The sequence below is a fragment of the Mizuhopecten yessoensis genome, unplaced genomic scaffold (genome assembly GCF_002113885.1).
Source record: "Mizuhopecten yessoensis strain PY_sf001 unplaced genomic scaffold, ASM211388v2 scaffold10915, whole genome shotgun sequence".
NCBI lineage: Eukaryota > Metazoa > Mollusca > Bivalvia > Pectinida > Pectinidae > Mizuhopecten > Mizuhopecten yessoensis.
The window spans coordinates 153,869-165,938 of record NW_018408785.1 but is presented as its reverse complement, the minus strand read 5'-3'; the positions used below and the strand labels follow the sequence as shown (position 1 = coordinate 165,938).

At 34.5% G+C, this 12,070-nt stretch overlaps 2 protein-coding genes across 6 annotated transcripts in view; one reads left to right on the top strand and one right to left on the bottom strand.

The window, feature by feature from the left end:
* Positions 1–3,444: 3,444 nt before the first annotated feature.
* LOC110463540 (transcription factor AP-1-like) lies at positions 3,445–5,321 on the bottom strand. Its single transcript, XM_021518201.1, has one exon. It carries the CDS (start codon positions 5,100–5,102, stop codon positions 4,227–4,229), a length of 876 nt encoding a protein of 291 aa, XP_021373876.1. The 5' UTR covers positions 5,103–5,321; the 3' UTR covers positions 3,445–4,226.
* Positions 5,322–5,432: 111 nt separating this feature from the next.
* LOC110463537 (mutS protein homolog 5-like) overlaps positions 5,433–12,070 on the top strand; it is a 73,037-nt gene continuing 66,399 nt past the window's right edge. For 4 of the 5 annotated variants that reach the window (XM_021518195.1, XM_021518193.1, XM_021518191.1 and 1 more), the window contains exon 1: positions 5,433–5,707. The gene's annotated coding sequence lies outside the window, so the exon portion shown is untranslated. Of the gene's footprint in view, positions 5,892–12,070 lie in introns of all 5 variants that reach the window. The other variant, XM_021518192.1, reaches the window with a different exon arrangement.

Below are 12,070 nucleotides of genomic sequence, written 5' to 3'. Positions count from 1 at the left end.
TTTTGCGTGAATAATTTCCTTTGGTGATGGATGCGTCATGTTTGCGATCATTAAGTGACAAGTGCCATTGATTAGGGCTGTACAGTATATGCACTATACAGTTTACACAGGTAGTGGTATATATGTATATAAGTAAAGCCATATATATACATCATATGAATACAGATATAATATATATAAACTCCCTGTTTTGACATTCCCCGTTTAAACTGGCCAGTTTATGCGAACGTGATTAACTACATCGTAAACATTGACCACGCGCTTTTTACATCAAAACTATTAATAGAACTGTTGGAACTTAGACAGTTCCGGTAAGGCTATCGCGTGATATCATGTGACCAAACTGAAAGTCTGCTGCGCACATACAATATGATGAAATATTTACCGAAAATTAAACTATTCCTAGACAATGTAAGAAGAGAGAACGCAATTTATCCACACTTCAATACATTCTAGTTGAAGATTCAGAAATGGGTAACACGGTCGTATTTTGTAGGTTATTGGTACACATTTTATAATTGTACGTACAGTTTTTTGAAGTTTCATGTGACATTTAGCCACTTATCAAAACTTACGGTACTAGGTACAGCCAGTTGTGTACTACAGATCAGCATTGTCACAAACATAGATGGTTGTTGGGCTGTATTAAACAGTATTTATCACATGTTATCTCATAAAGTTTGTTTCATAAATTAAAATGGAATGCAAACGAGTCAGAAGTTCTTTGATTAAAATCGTAGCCTAAATAGATGGCCTTTATATTTCCTATAAACTTTACTTATACAAGTAAGTCGATTAAAATGTAATAAAAATCGCACAAATTTTGTCATTCGTCGTAAATTCGTAGCGTCGTCCGTCGTTAACTTATAGGTATAGAAAAAGTAGGTGTTTAGTATTCATTTAGAATATTAAGTATTAGTTTATATGTATAGATAAATGAACAGGTGGCACACGGAAATATATCTAAGCGATTGAAAGTAAAGGCATGCACAAATAATTTATAATTCGTATATATATTGAACGGCCGGTATGGCTGTTATAATAAATTCATATAGATAAAGCTGTAGATCATTATCACGTCACATGTTTCAGTTTCACAAATTTGAGCAAACAATTTTAATAAATAAATGAACAGTAAATGCAAACAACTAGTCTAGCATACTACAAACAAGCAGTCGTGTCAGAAGTATATACAAGCAGTTAGACTTCAGATTGAAATCAAAATATTGTAAGTTGTCATCATCCTTAACTGAAATTTGAAATCGTTTTTTGTTTTTTTAAACCACGTTATTATAATTGCATCCATGTGTAACTTTTCTTCTGAAGAAAAAAGAAACGGCGGAATCAAAACAACCGGCTAACTGTGGAAATATTTGACCAGGAAGTCAATAGAAGGTGTCCCCTCCGGACACGCTGTGACGTACATCTGACCAGATACAGGTGTGACGTAGGTAACGTCAGCAAATACACGTTTGATGTACATATATATATGGTAATCCAAGAATAGCCTCGGTCTCGGTCAACATCCCCCAACTTCCCAACATACACTCCCCACTAATTCCTGTAGGAACTTTATCTATATCAGAGATTTATAACGATAGAGTTTCTATCGTCATAAATCTCTGATTTAGATAGAGTTCCTACAGGAATTAACTCCCCACATGCCATAAACCGACATATGTAAACAATCTTTTGCACTCGATGTCCGAACTCCATATAGCATAGAAACTCGTCATGTCAAGCAAGTTGTCTGTCAGCGATTGATCAACTTACCAAACGACATGCATCGTTAAATCCATCAACAGTATGTGTGTCATTAGTCAACACGATTGCGGTCTGGAGGCATTTCTTGTGTAAATAATTTAAATTATAATTGTAAGGCAAGCAAGTGCATGTCACTTATACAATAAGTTAACTGTTTAGGCACGATACAATATTTACTTTTTTTTATAATATTAAGTTGTCAAATTCAGGTACTCAATCGTGAAAGTTGATAATCAATTCAGGTGAATAAAATGAAAATTCATGAATGCAATTACCATTATAATTTACATAACTGAAAGAATCGACTGTTTTCGGAGACTTATAAGATCTATGTCTCCATGTAAATGACAATTTTACACTGCTACCGATTTAATTTTCTAAGGTGTGCAATTCAGTTACCTTTATTCAGAGAAGTTTACATTTTAATTTAGTAAAACTGTTAGGCCAATACACATTTTTCGTGTTATGTTACAGAAGGGGGTTCATGGACATCTGATTACTTTCCAAGACGTGACTGAATCCAATGGAAGAATAATCGTAGCCTCTTGTCTAGAAGCATCTTCATAGACTGTCAACATATGTCTTTGTAAATTACATGTGAACTCTGTCTGAACCTAGAGATACACAGAATCTTCACCTCGGGCTGTATACGACCCTATATCCTCTGCAGTGTGTACATGTGTTTCATGGAAGTCGCAAACATGTGGCTTAAGTACCACAAAGTTTACAAAGAAAAGTGAAAGTAGCTAAATGTGCGTCAGTGTCGGTGTTTAAACACTTCCAGGAACGGTGCTGCACATAGGGGAATCCAAAACTATTTATAGAACACGTCATCATGGAATATCTGGAAACCACCTAAATCGTACAGACAGCTGTTATACCTGGACTACAGAATCATCATAAATCGTAATCTTTGCATCAAAAATATGTCAATTAAAATGTTAAACCGTAATTTTGACAGCTGTCCATGGCCAGTGGTAATGGTAATAATCACTTGATCCTATAAACAGCTGAACATGTTTTGGAGTAGATATTTACACTGTTTCTGCTCAACAGACTTTTATATACAATCCAGTACAGGTACTTGGCATTATACATGTATATATTATGAATATATCAAGAAGTTGATGAAATCCAATGCCAAACAAAGATAATTATAGAATTTTATAGTAATTCAGATACATTCCAAAACACTGATCATTGAGGAGTGTGAAAATAGCATGGCATTACTTTGTCGACTTCCATCAATTGTAGATATATCTCTACTTAAATACAGGGTCATGGAAAATATGTTTCCAGCTCTTCAGAATGGAGTCTGTCTGTACCATAAAGAAAGATGGTTTGCCTCCGTCTTTAAATCAATTTATCAGAAAGTCACAGGTCTGATCTTCAGTATTGTATTGTCAATCAGCCGAAGTCACTGTAATTTCTCTATGTAGCAATTACAAGTTAGTACCGATATGCGGCAATTATGTCTCAAGAGTCTTGGTTATTATCCATACTGAGTGTTGTAACCTCATTAATCACAGATTGGAAAATCTTGAAACCAAACTATAAATAAATAGTTTGAATGACTTTTTGATCTGATATTTCACAGATTCCAAGTACACAGTTCACTGTGATATATGATTATTGAGGTTACACTATACACCATAGTTTTAGAAAACACAAACAATTTAATTTCTGCAAAAATATCAACATTTAATTTCATATAAAAGTTTTAAATTATGCAAAATAACATACAAAGCATTGAAATTTGATTTAGGTGAATCTTTGTAATAATATGATAATGATTTAATAATACAATGATACGGATATCGTGGTGTAAATCTATTGTGATCCACACAATACCAATGAACAAAATAATAAATGTGTTATTTACAAGACTGGTATATGTAATGAGGCGTAAAACTGATAATGGAACAATATCACAATTTGCAGTTAAAACTTGGAAACAGTTATCTGTAATATTAACCTGTCACTTCTCCAAACGTAATATCCCAACCCATCCCCAGTAACATTATTGAGCACTTAATTGCATTTTGACAAGAATGTGTAGGAACTATCATGATTTAAAATCATGTTATCTTGACTTGTAAATAAATCAAATGTTTATATATCTTATTTTTTTTATACAAGAGAAAGAAAGATTCTACCTTCTTCGAAGGAGTTTAGGTTATATTGAAACAGTGACTTTTTCGAGACCATGCAAACGATATTGACCTGCATCACATTTATGTTTTACACACTTGGCACTGGCAAAATTCGGTCCTAGATCAATATGTTCAGATCAAAGGTTTTTTTCTGAATAAAATATAAAATTTAAATAATTCTCCTGTATTGCTACAGAAATGAATTCCATGTGTTATCAGAATAAAAACTTTTAAATGTACATATCATCTTTCAAATGAATTTTTCGAACACATTCAAATTGTCAGTTCACACACTGGAAAGGCACATGTTTAGAAGTTGAGAGAGTTTGTCATCATAATTTGACAACCACTGCTGACATGTTCAATAATTTGCTGCTTCAGTTTACACACTTGGTCCCTGAGAGATGTGGCTGTTGTAGCCAAATCTGTATTTTGTCCTTTCAAGTCTGATACCCTATCTTCCAACCGAGAAATTCTCTCAAGTTTCCGCGTACGACACTTTCTAGCTGCCACCCTGTTTCTAGCACGTTTTCGCTCCAATTTAATTCTCTCCTGGCTCTCCATGTTAATTGGGGAGAGAGGTGGTGAAGATCCAAAACTTGGGACTATCTGCGATTCATCCTTGGTTCTGAACCTGTTGTTGATCCCTCCAGATGCCTGGGAGCCAGGTTTGTGATTGATTTGCACGATACCCCCGGGGAGGGTGGTGGTAGTACTCAGGGAGGTCAGTGTGGACGTTGTGGGTAGTGCATATGTACCCTTACTGACCGATGACAATGACGAAGTATCAGATTCGGACCCAGACAGATCGTCGTCGTGATCAAAATCGTTTTCATCCTCGGGGTTCGTACCATGGAGTTGGGCCAAAGCCTCCACAAATCCCCGGGCGTATGCCTCCTGCTCATCTGTCACGTACTTCGGGAAAAGAAACTGAGTTGGTGTGGGTGTGGTTGTCACCATGCCATTAGCTTGAATTATCATTTTCTCCAATTCTGGAGACGCCAATTTCAACATGTTCAAGTCAGGCGATTGTAATAAATTCCCCATTTTCAATTGTTTCGATTTCGGTGAACTGCTATCAAAATCTAGAGTCATTTTTCGTTTAAGTTGACTTACTACTTGGTTCTCCATCTTCACGCCGCTTATTCCGTGATCGTGATAGAAGGTTGTATCATGCGTTTCCATTGTTCGCTAGTCCGTTGTTTTGAAAGTTTGTTTCACAAAAAATCAAAGTTGTTTAAAAACCTTGATTCACAGCAGTATTTATATTTCCAAAACTGTCAATCGATGACTAATACTTCACAACGTCCATGTGCAGAAAAATATGACTCACTCCTTAATGTTCTTATTTCAGCGCCCCTTTCAAAACTTTTCTTTCGCTGGCAGAATGTGGTATGGCTTCAAACTGCCTTTCGTCTCGTATTTATACAGAATGACTCACCAGCCTAAAAATAAAATGACATCACTGGAAATGATTTTGATTGGCTGCATATGAGATCATCGCTGAATTTATCAATTCTCACTCGGACTCCTCGGATTCATGCCTTGCTGGCATGACAAAATCCGGTAAACGCGGAGGAATATTTGCGCTCAACGATTGGCTATTATTTGTTGATAATGGTTACGACAAATATTATGGGATGCAAGCACCTGCTAAAATTGGACGTTTTGGTGACGTAGTAAATATTGCGTAGTAGTATATCCATATATGGAACAAAGCTGTTCTGACTGGGTCAGCGGTCCACAAAGAAAAAGCGAACTACCAGTCTAAATTGAAACGTATGATTTAGGTAATTGTTTTGAAATGAAAGAGTTTTACAACTGGGATACTCACTGTTAACCTAACTTTGTCAGCGATACAGTATCGGAAATGATGCGCATTATACACACGTGCTTGAAACGATTCCAAGTTTTGGCGCAAACGCCACGTTGTCAGAAAGGGGAATTCCGATTTACCGATGAGCTGTCACTTAGGTTGGAAGGATAGGCTATTTCTGTTCGATGTTACAAGATCATGACAGTATTTGTTGTTTATATTTCTTTACCAAAATAATGACCCTCGTTTAAAACCAGATAATATAATATCACTTCATTCAGTAGACCTAGCTAATTTTAGTAAGCTATACTGATGTAGTATAGACGTTTCTAGAAACCAACAGAAAAGATAGACCTACAGCTCGGGTCCATCTTTTGAACGATAAAATCAAATACAATATTTTCAGGTATGTGGTACATGTCTGCTTATATTCTCATACATTAATACAAGATTAGATTATTTAGCTTGAAAATGAAAAACTATAGGTACCAAGAATGGCAAGATGCATAGTTTTTTTGACTGAACGAACGAAAATATATCCGAAAGATCAGAATTATAAGCTGACAAACACATGGTATAGCCTATTATATTAACTTTAAATGTATAGTATCTCTGGTGTACATAATAATAAACTTTAGGTCTCAGAATTATCACTTTTGATTTGAACCAGGAAGGTATATATATATAAGTTATATATTATAATATAGGCCTATACATATTTTTTTTTAGTGATGTGTGATTCCAACTTGCATTGAATGAATAAATCTACATCAGAATAAAATGAATTATTTATTTTAAGTAGTTTTATGATATTATCATATGACTAATAACAATTTAATACCGATGGAAAAATACCTGGTATCCGTACAATACGAGGAATTAAAACATTTATGCTGTAGTATATATATATATATATATATATAATTCTAATCATGCAATTGATACTGGGTATTGTTGACAATGTGATAGGTGATCATATTATCATTCTGTATTTACAAACATTTAGGTGGTAATATTATCATTCTGTATTTACAAACATTTGGGTGACATTGGTGTAGTACTTTGTAAGGCCACATGATCACATGGTATCGATTTGGCCCCAGTTCAACAATATCACCTGATCTGCTCTAGGAGAACAGTGTATGGGATTTTCCAAAGCATGAGGCAATGTTGTATTTTTAGCGGGTGAGTCATCCTGGCCATGCCTCAAAACCTATGTAGGTCATGATTGTAAACAAACCAGCTTACATTGTTGGGGTCTGTGGAGATATTCCGAGCCTAATTTACATACTGTTTCTAAAATTTAATAAGAAAACTATGTATATAACGACTTTTATAAACTTTATTGCTCTAAATATGAAATAATATTTCATAATATATATTTAATTTTGATAATTTGTGCCTGTTCATGTAATGTAATGGAAAAGAGATGCCATAATCGGCCAAATAAAACCAGTCTAAATAGTGTCGTATTTACTCTAAGTTTACCTGGTAACAAGCCTAATTATGTTCCGAGATGTGAAGGTTTGTCTCCACGTCTGATCTGGGAAATGGGTAGGTGTAACTGTCGACAAGAATACTAGTACTAAGGCGTGGTTATATATGTTGCTACACATTCCAGGTATATATTTCATAATACATGTACCATGCAGGTTTAACATAAATTGGAATTTATTTAAGGAATATTACAAACTTTTATTTACTGATAATATCCCTAAACCTCTAATCCAATTCTTGTTGATGAATATTCTAGATGAACATTTTTTTACTAAAATAAACATACCTCCTAACGCTCAAACATCTACAGGAAATTTACATACCAGTATTTGATATTCAAATGCTTCATGTCTTACTTATTTAATAAAAAGTTTGATCCCTCTCCTTACTGTTGAAATTTGGATGAAATGTAACATAAAACGTACATGAACGTATATTTATATATATATCATGCGAGATAGAGCCAACGTCAATGTTGTGTAGGTTGGTTGAGTAGGCGGGGTACTTCGCTGTGAGTGTGGATACCGAAAGGTATGCAGGGTGATTGAATAAAAAGTTGCATATAAATCCAGGTAGGTATATATGGAGTGATGGGCCACACCCATACAGTAAAAAAATCAACAAAAAGTTACAAATAATACCTATTATGTGGTTCATATATATGACATTTAAACGTGTACAGTTCTATTAGACCACCATTTTCCTTATGAAATTCCTCATAAATAAACAATCTCAGATTTGATTTATAGCTTGTAGTACAGATGCATGTACAGGTTCAATTGAAATTAAATTAAGAAAAAAAACCATTTTCAAAAAAATGAATAATTAATATGAAATACATTCTTGTTCACATGATTTCCAGGTCTGCTATCCTGTTCAAAAGAGGATAATGACTTTGTGAACTTTTCAAATTATAGATGATAGTAGGTGTATTGAATTCTCTTAAACAGATCAAACTGGGTTTGTAGCATTAAAGACAGTAAGTCTTGTATGACTATTTCATACACAAGGACATATTAGTACGTTTTGTATTTATTTTACAGTCTGACACATTAATTTGTCATTAGACTTAGTAGACATCAATTTCTTTGCCATTTAACTTGAAGATAAGGCCGAGTTAAAGCAAATTAATCGAATTTGGAAATTTCAAAGAAAAATATTAGAATTCATTCACAGGCCTTGTGCATGAGGTACACAATAGAAGGGGATTGGTGCCTATTTAAGGGGAAGCTAGAAGGCTAGATCCAAATTTAGAGGAGTTAGATAAACATTGAAAAGATCGAGTACTGTATTTATCCTATAATAAGCCAATGTCAGGTTATAAACAGACCCATGTCAAATGCAGTTCATTAAAAAGGCTCACAAATGATCTTTTATTTAGGTCTTTTTACAGAAAACAGGATTTAGGCTACAAATACAGTAGATACATTGAGACGGTGTTAACACGTTTGAGGGGTAGACACCTTAAGTGGGTGCTGATATAGATTTAAAGGGACAGGTATATACACATTAAGAAGGTGTTGATACACATTTTAAAGGGGCAGGTTCACATTTAGAGGGAGTTGATATATATTTAGAGGGGTAGGTTCACATTTAGAGGATGTTGATATAGATTTAGAGGATGTTGGTATAGATTTAGAGGGATAGGTACACATTTAAAGGGGCAGGTACACATTAAGAAGGGTTTGTACACAATAAGAGGCATAGGTACACATTTAGAAGTGTATAGATACAAATTTAGAGGTGAAGGTACACATTTAGAGGGATAAGTACACTTTTAGAGGGTCTGTACACTTTTAGAGGGACAGGTACACATTTAGAGGGATAAGTACACTTTTAGAGGGATAGGTACACATTTAGAGGGATAGGTACACATTTAGAGGGACATGTACACATTTAGAGAGATAGGTACACATTTAGAGGGATAGGTACACATTTAGAAGTGTATAGGTACACATTTAGAGGGACAGGTACACATTTAGAGGGATAGGTACACATTTAGAGGGATAGGTACACATTTAGAGGGACAGGTACACATTCAGAGGGATACGTACACTTTTAGAGGGATACATACACTTTTAGAGGGATAGGTACACTTTTAGAGGGATAGGTACACTTTTAGAGGGACAGGTACACATTTAGAGGGATAGGTACAAAATAAGAGGAATATGTAAGCATTTAAAAGTGTATAGATACAAATCTAGAGGCCAGACATCAGAATGCTTTTTCAGAAGTAAGCATATGTAAAGTATATACATTAAGGAGACCACATCCAGTAACTATTGTTAGCATTAAATGAATTACTTGGGACATTTCTTTAAGTTCAGAGATGAAATTGGGTTTAGTGTACTGTAATCACCAATTTGATCTTCTGAAATGGGCAATTAGCTAGTTTGCTTGAGTTGATACAGGCTGTCCATTTGAGCTGATTGAAATAATATTACCAGCATCAAAGTACTGTTAGCTTGGATCTCTTCAGCTGATATTTTGAAACTTCTACCTGTGTTTAAATATTAATTATAGATTCATATACTGATGATTAAAATGTCTGGAGGGTGACATTGTTATTAGTGCCTGATTGATTTACCTAAAATCATGGTTCTTTTATCGTCTCCCATTATAAGCCAAGTCTCGGAGAGGTTCAAGTTAGACCTTTAGTTTTGTAAAGATGAATTGTTGGTAGAAATTGTGTTAAACTGCTGTTTTCAGACAATATTTACTTTCTCTTTCTGTCCTGGATCTTGTGTAATAATAATTCAGGTTTAATGTAATAATTCAATGTTTTACATAAAAAATGGGGACTGTGTCATTGGTGAGAAAATTGAATTAGTTACAGTCTATTGGTTAAAGCATTGTTGTGATGGAGTTAGCACTTAGAGGGTTACTGTGACGTAAATGAGCAGGGTAGGCTATTATGACAATTGAAATTTTAATGGCTCACTAATCAGTGATCCAGAGGTTTTTTTTGGGCTTCACGAAACCCACCCCCACCATGAGAATTTTCTTTAAAAATCATGTATTTTCACCATTTTCCTCAATTTTTCCCCACATGGATGGTTGATTATGGTAAAAGTCACATGTGGCCACATTACCAGACTGACTCTGAACCATAATACACCATTGGTGCTCATTAAATTAATTATCTGACTTAATTAGTTCATTGACGGATATGTTACCAATTAAAGGCAATAAAATCAATAATTTATGGGTTCACTTGTATTGCCTGGTTTAATATTTTTCTGGTTTTGTCATATTCAAATAATTAATATGAATTTGATATCACTCAAAATAATTTGTTTGTATTATAAAGCATTGATTTGTTTAAAAAAAATATTTTGGAATTGTGTACATTTCAAAAATTGTATTGATATTCATCACTACCCAAACAAAATATGTACCAGTACATAAAATGTCAAATTTGTGCCTCTTTTTCACTTGGGTACATCTGCCCAGCTCTCCCACCACCACCGTCCAATAACAATGTTTGAGCGGGAGGACCAATTAAAAAAAGAAGGAATATTAACAAAAATGTTTAAAGATAGGTAGTGCTTTTCAGCTAAACTCCTCCAGCCCCCAGCTGCTACAGACTCGGCCTGTACTATGTGACCTACGTCATGTATATAAACTTACCAGGTATATTAGGAGACTTGACTAGCGCTGTATGTACAGGTGTATCTTTTTAAAGATTCTCAGAAATTAATTACCTGTGTGGGAAGAAAGATATGAATGTGTTTGTTTTATTTGAGATAAAAAACAGTTTCCTTGTACAGGTTGATGTTCTGTGATGTGATCATAATAGGCGTGACATTCACAACATTTATGTAGTGCTTATGTACTCGCTATGCTTCAGTTTTGTAGAGTGCAATAGTGCATGTACGTAACAAACAGTTTCACTTTGTTAAAGGGTAAACATCGGTGATATTGTGCCACAGGTAACCCTTGAGGACATGCTCCCCGGTGAAAAATGAAATACAGAAGTCTGTAATTGATTGGATTTCTTGTTAAGCAAATTTGTTATAGCCTTGCAGTGATTTCCTAATACACATAAATAAAAACGTCTTAGAAATATAGAATGTTTTGAAAATATCAACTTTTTCCCAGAGCTTTAATGTAAAATGTCCAACAGTTTAAGTCGTGTTATAGGGTTCTGCCTCAAATTACCCCTGCAAATGTTGCATGTAGGGTACTAAGGCACTTTGAATAAATAGTCCTAGCTAAAGTATCCAGCTGTATTTTATTGTGTGTTGAGATGTGTAAAAAAAAGGATTAAATGTGTAATGTCTTATTCAAGCTGCAGGCTTTTATTTCTGAGGCACAAACAGGAAAATACAGTGAAAAAATGGATTTGAACTTAACTTTTTAGAGTACATGTAAATCTGTAATCAACAGGTTTCTGCCACCTGACTGTATTTTCACCTATGACAGTTAATTCAGAGTACCATCCACCTTGGCTACTATCAAAAAGATCATAAAACTCCCAGATTTCTTGTGGCTATAATTCTAGTGCTATTACGTAAGTTGCGAGATATTTTTCTTCACCAAAAAGTGCATGTTTACTTTTTCTGTATGTCACAAATCTTATGGATATACCTACTAGTCCTATACAGTTTGTGATAGATATTTTACAAAACATTCTAAAATTGACATTTTGAGGTGTCTTCATGCTGGGGGGGAAATTGAGCAGATTGTATATGACCATATTGACAACAGAACAGTTATATAGGTATCCAGTGTTTATTTTACTGTTGTGACAACAGTACAGTTATATAGGTATCCAGTGTTTATTTGACCATTGTGACAACAGTACAGTTATATAGGTATCCAGTGTTTATTTGACCAT

Coding starts and splice junctions, on each gene's coding strand:
- LOC110463540 (XM_021518201.1), bottom strand. CDS start 5,102: ATGGAAACGCATGATACAACCTTCTATCACGATCACGGAATAAGCGGC.